Below are 15,758 nucleotides of genomic sequence, written 5' to 3'. Positions count from 1 at the left end.
TGAATGTGATTCTCCTGCTTGTTTTTGCTTGGGAAGTACAGTAACATTTGCCATGTTTTTCAGACACACATGCTTGGACATCAAGAGTATTCTTCTTCACCGCTATTTCAGGTGCCAAGGACTTCAGGCAGGGAGCCCTCAGCTCCTCCTGGGAACCTCCCCCACCGGGGGCTGCAGGGCCCCAGCCTGGGTTACCCCACCAGCTCCACAGAAGACCTCCAGGCTGGCCACTCCTCGGCCTCTCTCATCAAAGCGATCCGCGAGGAGCTCCTCCGGCTCTCCCAGAAACAGAGCACCGTCCAGAACTTCCACAGCTGATCGGGGGCACCTGCAGATTTGCCAAGTATCCGCTTCCCGTGGAAGCAAGACCCAAAGGAAATCAACTGAGAGGGTGTTTGTAAGAGGAACGAGCATCTCCCAAGAGAGCTGCCCAAGTAAGGGAGCAAGTTGCAATTTCAGAAGATGCCATAAGTCATGTGACAGCTCATGATACTTTTACTGTGTTGGCAATTTTGTGAACACTTGGGTTCAGGCATTCAAAGTTACGTACTTTGGCCAACAGCCAACAGCACTTCACAAAAACAAAACACAAACCCAAGCTAACAAAATTACTAAATTAGTCTCCTTTATTAAAGGCAAAAGATTAAAATGTGTAGATGGTACGAGGATTACAGGAATCAAGTGTTCCCGTGGGATTTGGTCTGATGTGTACTATGAACCTGCTGCTTTGTTTTCTGAGAAAAGAGATTTGAAGACATTTTATTAACAGCTTGATTTCCCTCTTTTACTCCATAGGAACTTATTTTAATAGTAATATTAACGGCAAGAATACTGTTTGGGAATTTTACAGAGCTACCAGTGAGAAACCAAATGATAGGTTGTAAAGCCTGATGACTCCAAACGAAGCCATCACTACATTCTTCCTCCTTCTGGTGCTACCGCTCCAAGGGCCCCATCACCTTCATGTCTGAAATGGAGATTTGGCTTTTCCAGTGGAAGGATATGTTGAAGGTTCCATTTTGTTTGAGGTGGGGGAAAAGGTTAACATTTATTTGGTTATTCAAATTACATATCATAGTTCAGATTTACATTTTTTAGTTGTGTTTGCTGTTTGCTAACTGGGCACATACAGCCCCTGTCTTAAAGCCCGTTCTATAGAATGAGGCTTTCGAGAGATCCTAACCAATCCTTGCACCCTGCTGGTGATTCGCTCACTAATTACGTTTGAATGGGAAGTCTTATGTAAGCAGAACTTAACGAAATTCCTAGGACCACCAAATGATTATGACTGCATCCCTAGCAATTGCATTCTCTGTGTTCAAGACCCGGAAATGAAATTGAGTTTGGTTCAGCCTCTCTGTAATGAATCAAGAAATGTAAAGAAGAGCTTTGAGACCACAGAGAAAGGAGAGAGCTGCTTCTCATGTCTGATTTACTGTCCCGTTACTCTGTTGCGTGACTATTAAAACTATTTTGGGCACTTTGGGTTTGAGAGAGAATCATCTCTGTTAAGATCTACTCCTAACGTCACCATTTCCCCACTTTCCAAATTATGGTAGGGACGATAGCAACAAGGGCCATTGTGTTTTCTGGTACCTGAGTGAAACTCAGAAGAAAAGCAGGCATAGATAAGAGATTTTCACTTGGAACCTCTTTTTATTAGATCAACTAATACAGTCATGAGTCGCTTAATGATGGGGATACATTCTGAAAAGACTGTTCCTAGGTGATTTTGTCATGATGTGACAGGAGAGTGTACTTACACAAACCCACGTGGTGCAGCCTTCTACACACCTAGGCTATTTGGTGTAGCCTCCTGGGCTACAAACCAGTACCTGTGTTACTATACTGGATGCTGTAGGCAATTATAACACAATGGTAAGTATTTGTGTATCTAAACATAGAGAAGGTACAATAAAAATACAGTATTATAATCGTATGGGGCCATCTTCACATAAGCACTCCACTGTTGGCCAAAACATTATGATGGTGCATGACTGCCTTCTAACTAAGTAACAGACGAATGGGTAGAATTTGAGGCTGTGACTAATCTAATCTGTTTATATGTGTCAAACTTTGAGAACTGAAAATAGCTAAAGCAGATTTCCAGCCTGTTAACATTGGGTTTCAGAGTCATGATTCATGACTTCATTAATGAATTAAGCCTGTCATACACACTTAGAGTCTTACACTGTGGGGACAGTTGGTTCTGGAAAAGAGAAGAGGTATAGGAGAATAATCTTTTGAAGATGTTGGATAAAGGGCTGGCAACTTGCTGTCAGGAAGTCGTCAGAGGCTCCAAATAGTGTGGGAGAGAAGGCCCCCACTGGGCTTGATTTCTTATCTCTTGTTCTTGGTTTAACACCAGGCTTTCCCCAAAGTGGAGGATTCTCTTTGCAGGAAGATTAAATTCAAATTGGCACAGGGAATGCTGCCTCCCCGGTCAGAGTGCAATGGTGTCATCAGAGCCCACTCCAATCTCAAACTGCTAGACTCAAGCAATCCTCATGCCTTAGCCTCCTGAGCAGCTGGGACTACAGATGCACACCACCATGCCTGGCTAATTGAAAAAATTTTTTTTGTAGACATGGGGGTCTCGCTAGATTGCCCAGGCTAGTATCAAACTCCTGGCCTCAAATGATTCTCCCACCTTGGCCTCCCAAAGTACTGGGATTACAGGTGTGAGCCACTGTGCCTGGCCCCAAGTAGAATTTAATTATGGATACCCTACAATAAATTCAAATTGTGTGACAGCAAATGGAATAATTGGCCCTTTCTCTCCCATTCTGCTTGATATCATAAAAAAAAGGCTAACTTCTTAGTACATTGCAAAAAGGAGTGTTTCAAAGGGGCTCGACTGCAACAGGAATTTTGATGCCTTTCAAACTATCATAAAGGGATTCTACCTGTATTTTTATTCTTAGAACCAATACACCTTTAAACAGATGTCAAGACCAAAGATGACGTATAATAAACAACTGAGATTGTTGCACGGTGTGAGTAGGCCACATGGGGTCACAGCACTCTGTCGTTGGTAGTAAAGCACACTCAGTTTGCACATTTCCTGTAAAAACTCGCTGTGACAGTTTTACCAGTCACCATACTCAGCCGGTTGAGCACTCAGTTAATGTTAATTAAAAGAAGGGTCCTCATTTTGATCATATGTGGCTTTGGAGTTCCATATACTGAGACACTCTAAAGTGAAAAGCTAAATTTTATGTCTGCTCTTTTTTCCTATTTTAAAAATTGTAGTGGTAACACAATTGAGTGTTACCATTGATTGTTATAAATTGAGTCAAAATGTTTGGAGAAACGATTTTTCGCAGTCTGCTTTGTGACTAACTCGCTGTGTTTGGTTCCTCTTGTGAACCTCATTCTCCCTATCAGCCAAACAAGAACAGACCCCACCACCACCACCTCCCAAGATCTCTAGTTATGAGAATCAGATCCAATCCTGTGTGCAAACAAACATCTCTTGAGGAATGTGAAATGCTGTGTGGATGCCTGGGATGGGTGGTGTGATCTGCTGTGATCTTCCAGTGACTGGATTTATACACAGGTGTCCAGAGCAAGGCTGCAAGGCCAGTGTGACTTACCTTCCTTGCTCCTGTTTTGGTTTTAACTATATGTCTTTCTCCACTAATTATCAAATAGCCTTTGTTCAACATCTTTCTGCTCCTGACTTTCTGCTGTTTCTGGCATGAAATAACTCAGCGGACATTGAGCCCTGCTTTCTGAGATCTTAGCATGTAAGATAGTACAGATGGGTATAAAAGAAGGTGATACAGACAACTGACGTGGTTTAAACACCAATAAAATTTATTCAAAGTACATAAGTGCATTAGGCACCCAGAAGAAGTCGTAGCCATTGCATGTTTGGAAATGGTGGGATCTGGGGAACAAGTCAGCTTCAGAAGCTGCTTTGATGAAGACAGGGAAACAACCCAGGCAAATGATGAGATGATGTGGGAAGAGCTGAGAGCAGACAGTGATGTAGAAATTGGGTGAAGCCATCATTGAAAGTGAACTTGATCCTCATTTGATGCAATATGGGGACAAAAATCCTTAAATGTATAGTTTAGGGAGTTTTCTGTAGGAGAAAGGTGCTGGGAGAATATGTTTGTGAGGAAATGACAAGGTCTGTGAAGGTCAACAGAGAATGTGCTGCAGTGTGGGGGAGGGAAGGAAAGAGGATGAAAATGATGGTCATGACACCGAACATTGTTACTTAGAGTAGATTTCATTGATCAGGGTCAGCCACTTGGCCATGCTAAATCTATTGTAGAGCATAGCAGGCTATAAGTAAATATATTCAGCTTCTTCACTACTACCTACATGTTTTTCTCCAAATTTTATTTTAGTATGTTTTGGTTTAGGGGGTGGGAGGGGTGGATGGTTTTTAAGCCGTGGGTGTTTACCAAGCAGCTATTTCCAGGCATGAGGCTTGTTCTGCAAAGCAGAGGCGAAGGTGTGCCCAGAAAGATTTGGGCTGAAATAGGTAGTTAAGTGCTGTGGGAACCTCTTGTACCCCAGGGACAGGGTCAGTTTCATTGCCTTTGCACAACCTCTTTGTGAGCGCTGCCACTCTGACACTGGTATGCGTTGCAGTCATTCACAAGTTCATAATTAAGTCTGTCTTACTCCTTTCATTCAAGTTCCTTAGATGTGAATGAATTTGTGGGCTGGAAAGAAAGCTGGTTAAGGTTCTGGGCAGGGGGACTCCGCTCTTCACTCCCATGTTGACTTTAGTAGGATTTTTGTCATGGTCAGTCTTTTCTACCTCCAGAGCAAGGCTCCCAAGCCAGTCTGAAGAGCCTGCTTATCCACATTTGCTCTGGGCAAGAGCCCAAGGAAGTCCACTTCTGTACCGTGTGAACGCAGAACTACATTTTGATGGTATGGTCGATAGAAGTTCGTTTTTACACTGAATCCAACACATTACTAGACATCCTTATAACAGATGAGAGGGGTTTCTATGAGCACCTGCTGTAACATACACATAAAATATAGATTTATGTTTGTTACCTAATGAACAAAGAGTGTGCACATTTGGGGTTTCTTGGGTTTCTTTTGATATTCTTGGAAGTGATTGTCAGTGTTTAGGATTCTGTTTTTCTACTGTTAAGACTTGAAATTGAAAACTAAAATGTTAAAGTACAGTGCGAAGTCCATGCTTATATGTGTAACAGTACACTTGACAGTTTGTCTTAGACACAGCAGCATGGCAACTTAGGAAAAGAATATTAAATGCCTTTGGAAACGTGAAACTAAGTTAGGAACCAGTGAGAAAGCAAGAGAGCAGTGAATGTCTTAATCTGGTGCACTCTAGTCCAGATCAGTTTCCCACAGGGTAGATAATTGTCTAGGCTCCTTCCTTTTCCTTCTTGCTCCAGGTTTTTCAGGGGCTGCTTCACTTCGAAAGAAAGAGTAACTATGTAGAAGGGGCAGATAAAAGAAATTGGAGTGATGTGAATCTCGTGGTCCCTGATTACACAGAACCTTTCTGGACTGTTTGGAGCATCATGAATAATCTTTTCTCATGCCTCCCAGACTTCTAGTATTCATGACTTGACTTCTTAAGTGTGCAACTTGGAAATAACACAGGGCCAACTTCAATCCAGACACCCAGTACTGTCCCTCCTGTAGATGTGGGGGAAGAGGAGGGAGGTACGAGAGGGATTGGGGCTCCCATCTGTTAATTCAGTTGCTGTAAGCATCAGACGACTTGTTTCAGAAAAGGGCTTAGAAATGCCATCCACCTGACCATCGTCCAGAGCATCACCTGGGAGGCTGGAGATGAGGTTAACATGAGCATGAACAGGAAAGGTTGCTCAGTAGAGCCACTGTGGGATGCTGACTTGTTTCCTCCTACATTGTCAAGGTCCATGTTCTTCTGACTCTCCCTGCACCCCCATCCCTAGATTAAGAGATTAATGTACGAAAATGTGCAGAGCAAATTGAAGCCATCTGTGGCATCAATCCTGCAACTTGAACTTGACAATCATGGTTTGCTGGTCACAAACAGGCACTTAAATCTCAGTAAGGGTATATGATTTAGTAATTGAACCTTCCCTTCTATTTGTCGTTTATGTTTCTACCCTTTGATTAGCTGCACTGTTTTCTAATGTGCTGTAGAGTTTTTGAAATAATTTATGCAAGTGTTTGGTTTCCATGTTTACAATTTATACAGCTTTCCTAGCATTTTAAATGGAAATGTCAATAAATGCTATGAAATGGTGTCCAAGTGATATTTTCTGTTTATTTCCTTTGCAACGTGATTCTCTTCTCATTTGTAAAACATGAAAAGTTGGATGAGGTGATTTTTTTGGTTCTCTTAATTTCGTGTCCCTGTCCTTAGTACTTTCACATTCCAAAGAAGGGAAGTTGAAGCTATTCAGTGTATGGAATTTGCAGAATTGTTTCCACTCCCATTTATGGTGCCTCTCCCTTCTACTCACTGTTTTGTTTGATTGCTATGCACTAATCAAATTGATGCGTCTACTAAGAACAGATTCATCTTAGGATTAAAAGATTAGGATTCTATTATAATTTAGAAAGATGAATGAGAAGACTAAAGCCCATACAATCTTGAAAGGCAATAGGGTGAACTTGGAGTTGTTTACAAAACCAAAGAAAATAAGAACCCTTTGGAACTTAGGAAAGCAAAGGGAACTCAAGGCATAGTGGAACATCTAAATGACATGTGGGATCCCGGATGGAGTCCTGGAATGACAGCAGCAACAGCAGAGGACACTGCTGAAAAAACTCATGAAATCCAAATAAAGTCTGTAGCTAAAGGTCTTATACAAAGGTTAATTTATTGGTTTTTCTAACTTCAATGTTATGGGAAGCTCTGCAAATGGTATACAGAAACCCTCTTTTTCATTTTTGTAGCTTTTCTCTAAAAAAGCTTTTTCTCTAAGTTTAAAGTTATTTAAAATCATAAAACAGCTAATGTAGCTCAGACAGAGCCCTGGGGCTTCTGCAGACTAATAACGGCCCTATCCACGCATCCACAGCCCAGGACCTGCCGTACTTCTCAAGGCCCGCAGCAACCATGGATGTTGAAACCACTGTTAACAATTGCAAGTCTCAGCACAAAATCAGCCTTCAAGAAGGTGAGTTCATAGGACCAACCAAAAGGAGAATTCAAACCTAACAATTAGAGAAACTAGAGCAGTATGAAAGAGATCTTAAATGATGTTTCAGATGTTTAAAGGGGTTAGAAAAGACCAATAGCAGAAGAACAGGGTATTATAAAAGTTTAAGCAAATTTGAAAAGGAATTTTTTTTTGAAAAGGAATTTTAAAAACATGCACATGTAATGGTCAGATATTCTAACATGTGAGACATCTGTTATTAAAAAATAACAGTTTCAATCTTTATACTTTAAGAAATAGAGCTTTAGGTAAAAAATAACAACCCATTAAAATCACAGTAGACACTAAGTGACATTAGTTTCTAACATTAGTGACTAACATTATCCTGTAAGATTTTACATGCTCTGAATGCAAACGGATTGAAAATGACAAAACCAGGGAGTTACTGCAGGATAGAAGCAGCCAGCTAAAGCTTCTAAGAAAGGACAGGTTTGTCCCATGCCCAGATCTTGAACATTGAGTTTAAATGAAAATAGATTTGAACCATAATTGATGTTTCTTGTCCTCTTCCTCTTTGTACCTGCCAAGCAGAGATTAAGGTAAAAGAAAAAGAATAACAAGAGAAAGAACACTGGTTCAGTGCCTGAATTAGATAATTCAACTAATGAAATGTTCTTGTTGGACAATGCCCAATTTATCGAGTATCTTTCTTCCCCCACAGATCTCAAACATTTTTCTTGCCATTTCAATTCCTCCTGGGATAGATGAGGGTGGCGTGTGTTTGGTTTTTCTACTGTTAAAAACTTGGAAAAATTAGCCGGGCGTTGTGGCGGGCGCCTGTAGTCCCAGCTACTAGGGAGGCTGAGGCAAGAGAATCGCGGAAGCCCAGGAGTTAGAGGTTGCTGTGAGCCGTGTGACGCCACGGCACTCTACCCAAGGGCGGTACAGTGAGACTCTGTCTCTACAAAAAAAAAAAAAAACTTGGAAAAATTATAGCCACAAGTCTAGGTAAACCGCATGTGTGTAGCTAAACTATTATTTATTGTACTTGTGCCAAAGTATAGCATTATAAAAGTGTAAAACACAGAACCTATTGGTACAACTCATATTGCAAAGTTGTTTCAGAGTGCCTGGGTTGTGGTTGGTTCTGTCAGTATTTTGAAAATATGCATTAGTTAAGGATAGGCTTACCTTGGAGATACTGCTGATTCAGTTTCAGATCACCACAATAAAGCAAGCCATGAAATTTGTGGTTTCCCACTGCATGAAAGTTATGTTTTCACTAATACTGTAGTCTATTAAGCATGCAGTAACATTCTGTCTTTAAAAACTGTACGGGCCTCAACTTAAAAAAACTTCGTTCTTAGAAAATGCTAATGCGTACTGGAGTCTTCCCCAGTTTTGCTGGAGGAGGGTCTTCCTTCTGTGTTGATGGCTACTGACTGATCTGGGTGGTGGTTGCTGATTTGAGTGGCTGTGGCAATTTCTTAACATAAGACAGGAATCAAGTTTGCCCCATCAATTGACTATTCCTTTTTTTTTTTTTTTGAGACAGTCTCACTTGGTCACCTTTGGTAGAGTGCTATGGCGTCTTAGCTCACAGCAACCTCAAACACTTGGGTTCAAGTGATCCTCTTGCCTCAGCCTCCCAAGTAGCTGGGACTACAGGCACCCGCCACAACACCCGGCTATTTTTTTGGTTGCAGTTGTCATTGTGCACCTGGCTATTTTTTAGAGACAGAGTCTCACTCTGGCTCAGGCTGGTCTTAAACCTATGAGCTCAGGCAATGCACCTGCCTTGGCCTCCCAAGTGCTGGGATTACAGGCATGAGTCACCATGCCCAGACAATTGATGCTTCCTTTGATGAAAGATTTCTGTGTAGCATGGAATGCTGTTTGGTAGCATTTGACCCATAGTAGAACTTTCAAAAATTGGAGTCAATCCTCTCAATTCCTACAGCTTTTTTATCAACTAAGTTTATGGAATATTTTAAATCTTTTGTTGTAATTTCAGCAATGTTCACAGCATCTTCACTAGGAGGAAATATCTCATCTCAAGAAACCACGTGCTTGGCTCATCCATAAGAAGCAACTCCTCTATTCAAGTTTGACTACGAGATTGCAGCAATTCAGTCACATCTTCAGGTTCCACTTCTTCTTTTTTTTTATTTTTTTGAGACAGAATCTCAAACTGTCATCCTGGGTAGAGAGCTGTGGCATCATCGCACACAGCAACCTCAAACTTGGGCTTGAGGGATCCTCTTGCCTCAGTTTTTTTTCTATTTTTGGTAGAAACAGGATCTCACTTTTGCTCAGGCTGGTCTCGAACTTGCCAGCTTAAGCAATCCACCCGCCTCAGCCTCCCAGAGCAGTAGGGTTACGGGTGTGAGCCACCACACCCACCTCAGGTTGCACTTCTAATTCTAGTTCTCTTGCTATTTCCACCACATATGCAGTTCCTCCCTCCACTGAAGTATTGAATCCTTCAAAGTTAACCATAAGGGTTAGAATCAACTTCTTTCAAACTCCTGTTAACACTGATGTTGTGACCTCTTCCCCTGAATCATGAATGTTCTTAATGGCATGGTGAATCCTTCCTGGGAAATTTTCCATGTACTTTTAATAGATCCATCAGAGGAATTACTGTCTATGGTAGCTATAGCCTTAAGAACTGTGTTTCTTAAAGTATACCACTTGAAAGTCAAAATTCCTTTTTGATCTGGGGCTGCAGAATGAATGTATAGTTTCTAAGACTGAAAACAACATTAGTCACTTTGCACATCTCCATGAGAGCTCTTGGGTGACCACGTGCATTGTCAAAAAGCATTGAGCATTCCTTTTGAAAGGGGTTTTTTTGTTTTTTTTGAATAGTAGGTCTCAACAATGGGCTTAAAATATTCATAACCATGCCATAAACACAAGTGCAGTTTTCCAGGCTTTACTGTTCCATTTCTAGAGCAGAGTAGATTTAGCATAATTCTTAAGGGCCCTAGGATTTTCAGAGAAGTCAATGAGCACTGGCTTCACCTTCAAGTCACCAGCTCCATAAGCCACTAACAAAAGAGTCAGCCTGTCCTTTGGAGTTTCAAGTCAGGCACTGACTTGACTTCTCTAGCTAGGGTAGTCATACATGGCATCCTCCAATAGAAGACTGTCTCGTCTACACTGAAAATCTGTTGTTCAGTGCAGCCACCTCCATCAATAATCTTAGCTAGATCTTCTGGATCACTTGCTGCAGCTTCTCCTGCAGGTTCACCTTGAACTTTTATGTTACAAAGATGACTTCTTTCCTTGAACTTCATGAACCAACATCTACTAACTTCCAACTTTTCTTCTGCAGATTCTTCGCCTTTCTCAGCCTTCATAGAATGGAAGCAAGTTAGGGTCTTGCTCTGGACTTGGTTTTGACTTAAGAAAATGTTGTGGCTGGTTTGATCTTCCATCCAGACTAAAACTGTCTCCATGTCCACAACGAGGCTGTTTCCTTTTCTTGTCACTGGTGTGTTCACTGGAGTAGCGCTTTCCATTTCCTTTAAGAACTTATTTGCATTCCCAGGGCGGTGCCTGTGGCTCAAGGAGTAGGGCGCCGGTCCCATATGCCGGAGGTGGCGGGTTCAAACCTAGCCCTGGCCAAACAAAAAAAAACAAAAAAAAAAAACTTATTTGCATTCCCAATGTGGCTAACTGGCATAAGAGACCTAGCTTTCTGCCTATCAGCTCTCCACATGCCTTCCTCACCCAGCTTTATCATTTCAAGCTTTTGATTTAAAGTGAGAGATGTGTGACTGTTCCTTTCACTTGAATACCTAGAAGCCATTGCAGAGTTATTGACTGGCCTTATTTCAGTATTTGTGGTGTTTCAGGTTATAGGGAGGCCCAAGGAGAGGGAGAGAGGAGAGGATGACTGGTTGGTGCAGCAGTCAGAACATACATTTATCAATTCCAAATTCTCCATCCAAAATGCCCAATGGCTCAATGCTGTGTTGCCACAAATATTTTGTCTGTAAAAAACACAGTATCAGCAAATTAAAGTGAAGCACAATAAAAGGAGATATGCCTTTATAGGAATTTTGATTCTATGACGTGAAAAACCTGAAATCAGTGGTCTTAAGCATTTGAAATCTCCAGGATGGTTTAAAAGAAACTGTTAGGGCAAGGAGTTAGGGGAAAAGGGCTTAAAAGCTAACATGGGTTGCTGCCTTTCAGTGCAAATGAGTGTCAGTCTTTTTGTCCAACAGCAGTTCTGCACCATGTCTGCCTTTGAAGAGCAGTGGGGATGCCCTGTAGTTAGCAGGATCCAGAAGTAGCTATGTTCCTCAGACCCCCCTAAAGCTGTGAGAGACTAGAGTGATCACTGCTTAGATCTGAGTTCTAAGACCCAGTGTGTGTTTGGATCTTGGTATTACATTTCCCAGATATTGTTCTTTCTGGGTTTCTTGTGAGATAAATTTGATACACAAATTAGTAGTACAGTTAATATTTTTAAAAATGACCAATTTAAATTAGAGCATCACACGGTAGCCTGTTCCATTCTTTTATGGTCAAAAAGACAGAATTAGTAAAAATAAAATAAAAACCAGTATACTCTACCACCCGAGAGAGATGCTGGCTTCCAAATTTTAGTAAATTTTGGTCTTTTTTATTTTAACGAATAAACCTCAGCCAAGTTTCTCTTGTTTGGTGGTTGGGACTGGCCAGGGTGTGGTGCTTTGTAATCAGGTTGGATGCCAGAGCATGCGAGGGACAGAGGGACAAAGGGTGAGAATGAGGATCCATCAGGAGGTGTCCTTGGGGATCTCCAGCAGCAGTGTTTCTACTGCTGGAAGAAAGTGGCACCTGGCAGCTGGACCATCACCCTGGTCCCCACTGCTCTGTGCCTAATGCTGCACTGCCCTGGAGGGCACTGTCCAGTGACCTAAATGATTTTTAGGGGAATGCAATGGTGCAGCAGTTCCATGGTAGCTATAGCCTTAAGAAATGTATTTTTCTTGGTCTTAAGAATTTCACGCAACAGCAACTGGTGCAGCAGTTCCATGCATTTCATGGAACTTTGCAGGGCTTCCCAGGGCTTGTGGCTGGGACAGAGGACTTCATGGCTAGGCAGGCCATGTCCAGGAAGTGGCACTCAATGACCGGCCTTTGGCTTTAGTGCCAGACAACCAGGAGATGTCAGTTTGCAAACTCCCCATCAGGGACCCTGTGAGGAATAGCCACCTCTGGGTCTTCCTGTAAGTGCTCCTGGATATTCAGTCACCTTCTCATAGTGAGTGCACTCCTGCCACAGAGGCTGCCCCACTCCAACTCCCCTGACATGGTAGGATGAGCCAGGAGGAGCATAGCAACCATTTTTGTGTTGGGGCTCAGAAACTGACATCCCAAAATATGGTGCTTTGACACACTGAACAGAAGACGGCTTCAGTTCTCTCTGTCTCTCCTCCTGCCCACTTCCTCTTCTGCCCCAAAGCACAGGATGAAGTTGCTCCCTGAAGTTCTCTCCTCTGCCTGAAGTCCACACTCACCAAAGAAGAAGAGAATGACCTCTGGTCCCTTCCCTGAGTTTTAATTAACTAAACTATCACAGGGAGGAAGACAGAAGGCTGTCAACAAACCAGGACAGACTGTTGTCATAAACCATTGTTTGCTCTGCGAGCCCAACAGACTCTGTCCCCAGGCCATTGTATGTTCCTCAAACCCATTGCATTCCCCTAAAAATCATTTACTGCCTCCTGAAGGTCATCCTCACTTCCCCACTCCCTTTCCCCTAAAAAGAAGGGTATGTAACTATGTGTAGCCCACTGCATGGTGGGGTAATTGCCCTGTGATTTCTACCCTTGCACCTAATATGTTTGAGCACCATTTCTCCTATTTATCTGCCTTTTGTCAGTTGATTTTACAGTGAAACTTCAGATGGCAAAGAGGGAGTTTTCTCTTGGCCCTAACATCAACAAGGCCCAAACTATGCTTTGGCCTATGACAAAGTCCTTCATGCTTCACTGGCTTTTGGGATAATTAAAGTTTCCACCTTCTGTGGTTTTTGGCCCCTGGATCTCAGAGGATGGAGTAAATATTTGTGTGCTTGTCACATTAATGAGTTTGGAGTTATTGAATTTTCAGATGCCTCACAATCGTATTATAGAAAGATCATATTGCGATAGAAGGCAAAAATCTCAATTCAAAATGATGTCAACAGGCTATAAGAACAGGGCCAAAAATCAACAAAATTTCATTTATTCTGGTTGAAGTCCTAGGTTAAAAAATAACCTATAATATTGGGAGACTGAGGTGGGTGGATTGCCTGAGATAAGGAGTTTGAGAATAGCCTGAGCAACAGCGAGACTCTCTCTCTAAAAATTAGCCTGTGGCAGGTGCCTGTAATCCCAGCTACTTAGGAGGCTGAGGCAAGAGGTTTGCTTGAGCCCAAGAGTTTGAGGTTGCTGTGAGCTATGATGGGACAGCACTCTACTGAGGGTGACACAATGAGACTCTGTTGCCTCAAAAAAAAAAAATCTACAATATACATATGGGACTTTACAGGAAAGATTTGAGGATGTTAACCGCCATATTGGGGATCATTAGGGGCACTGGGGTTTTTAAAGATGAACCAGCCATGGACCTTATTACTAGAAATGCGGTGGCCCAGCGAGGGGAGGTGAGAATTTATCTCTGGCTGGTTACTTGAGGAATTTAGTGGCCGTGGTTTGAAAAGACTGTTTATGAATTAGTTAGAGAGACTGCAAGAAGGGGCGCCAGAACAGCAGCACTGGAAACCATTTCATTTGAGGAAGAATTCATGAAACCAGGTATTTTCTGTATGAATTAAAAGCTTGTAGGAGACACAACTGTCTTCATGTGTCTGCAGTGTTGATATGAGAAAGGGGACAGAGCTAATACCTTGTAGAAAGCAGTTCTTGGTCTAGTTCAAAAAAATTAACGATGATCTCCAGAGTCATTCCCTGAACATCAGGTGAGAACTTCCCTCCCTTGGCGCTGTCCTTGTCACCTGCATGTCCTCCTATCTTGGCCCAAAGGCCTCCAGCCCTGCTATTTCTTTTCGAAGACTCTCAGGAGCCTACGAGGTGGGAGGGGAGGTACTGGACGCCTGGAAGGGAGACCTGCTGTGGACAGGAAAGTTTTCTGAATCCACAGGAAATGGAGTTCCCGTTCCAGCTCCCACCATGGTCAGCACACTGGGAAAATACTGCATCCCTCCAACCCATTCTACTTGGTTATACCATAAAATGGGGTTGGCGGAGGGTGGTACTGTTTTCGTATGTCTTGGAAAAGCTATGAATTTAGAGGAATTATTATTTTTTTTTAAATGCACTCCTACAGTTAGAACATGGTTTGTTACTTGAACATAGAACAAACAATATTAATTCCAGTGTTAAGAATTTCACACAACAGCAAATAAATTCACTGAGAACTGACCAGATTACATGGTAACACTTCTGGTACAGGTGAATGCGTTCATTTAACAAATGCTGTGGAGTAAATGCTTGCTACGCTGTTGTAAGCCCTGTTCAGAATACTCTGGGGTATAAGACAGACAAAGGCCCTGCTCATCTGGTAATCAGTGACCATGACCAGAGCAGTCTCAACAAATTGTTGGAGGAAGACGCTGGGGTGGAGAAGAAAGGCAAACGACTAGGAGGTATGAATGGAAAGAACAGCAAACTTAGACGCTCTTTCAGTAGTTTAGCAGAGAAAGGGAACAGAGAAATGGGGTGGTGACGGCAAGGTAGAGATGTTGGGTACATGAGGGATAAGATAAGATGTAGGACACACAGTTGATTTCAGATAAACAAGGAAGGTGGTGCCTGTAGCTCAAGTGGCTAAGGTGCCAGCCACATACACCAGAGCTGGCAGGTTCCAATCCAGACCGGCCTGCCAAACAATGACAACTACAACCAAAAAGTAGCTGGGTGTTGTGATGGGTGCCTATAGTCCCAGCTATTCGGGAGGCGAGGCAAGAGAATCAATCGCTTAAGCCCAGGAGTTGGAGGTTGCTGTGAGCTGTGATGCTATAGCACTCTACCCAGGGTGAGAGCTTGAGGCTCTGTCTCAAAAAAAAAAAAAAAAAAAAAAAAGATAAACAAGGAGTACTTCTGTAGTTTAAGTGTGTCCCAAATATTGTATGTGACTCACGTACTAAAATACTATTTATTTATCTGAAATTCAAATTTACTTGGGCATTTGTATTTCTATTTGCTAAATCTAACAGCCTTAAAATGATTGTGACCAGATTTTTGCATGCTGATGGGAGTAGTCTAGGGAGTGGAGGAGGTGCCGAATAGTGCAAAACACAACCAAGAAAGTGAAGGAACTGGGATGCAGAGCATAATGGCCAAACAAAATGGGAAAACATTGCACTCAGGCAAAGAATCGGTCCAGTCAGTTGATGTGCAAAGACTGACAACCTTTTTGATTCTGGAAAAACAAATTCCAAGTAAATATGTTACAATTTCTTTAGATTTATAAGGTCTGAGATTTAGTAGACACCAAAAATGTTATTTCACAGCAAATTATCTAATTTTGTGCTTTTTAAAAGGTAAACTCTGCTTTATTTTTCATGGCTAGTAAGATACATTTGGATTAATGGTGTCTATTAAGTGGCATTAATACAATGGCTGAATGACGTGGCAGGATTTATTCTTTTAA

General features: G+C 42.1%; 1 protein-coding gene across 2 annotated transcripts in view; it reads left to right on the top strand.

The window, feature by feature from the left end:
• Positions 1–1,085, top strand: part of KIAA1549 (KIAA1549 ortholog) — a 147,327-nt gene extending 146,242 nt beyond the window's left edge. Inside the window, exon 20 of one of the 2 annotated variants that reach the window (XM_053553717.1) lies at positions 112–1,085. In XM_053553717.1, coding sequence (XP_053409692.1) covers positions 112–318 — 207 coding nt within the window. In that variant the 3' untranslated portion in view covers positions 319–1,085. Of the gene's footprint in view, positions 1–63 lie in introns of both variants that reach the window. The other variant, XM_053553716.1, reaches the window with a different exon arrangement.
• Positions 1,086–15,758: the final 14,673 nt, after the last annotated feature.

The sequence above is a fragment of the Nycticebus coucang genome, chromosome 11 (assembly GCF_027406575.1).
Source record: "Nycticebus coucang isolate mNycCou1 chromosome 11, mNycCou1.pri, whole genome shotgun sequence".
Taxonomy (NCBI): Eukaryota; Metazoa; Chordata; class Mammalia; order Primates; family Lorisidae; genus Nycticebus; species Nycticebus coucang.
This window is presented reverse-complemented; position numbering and strand designations above follow the sequence as displayed.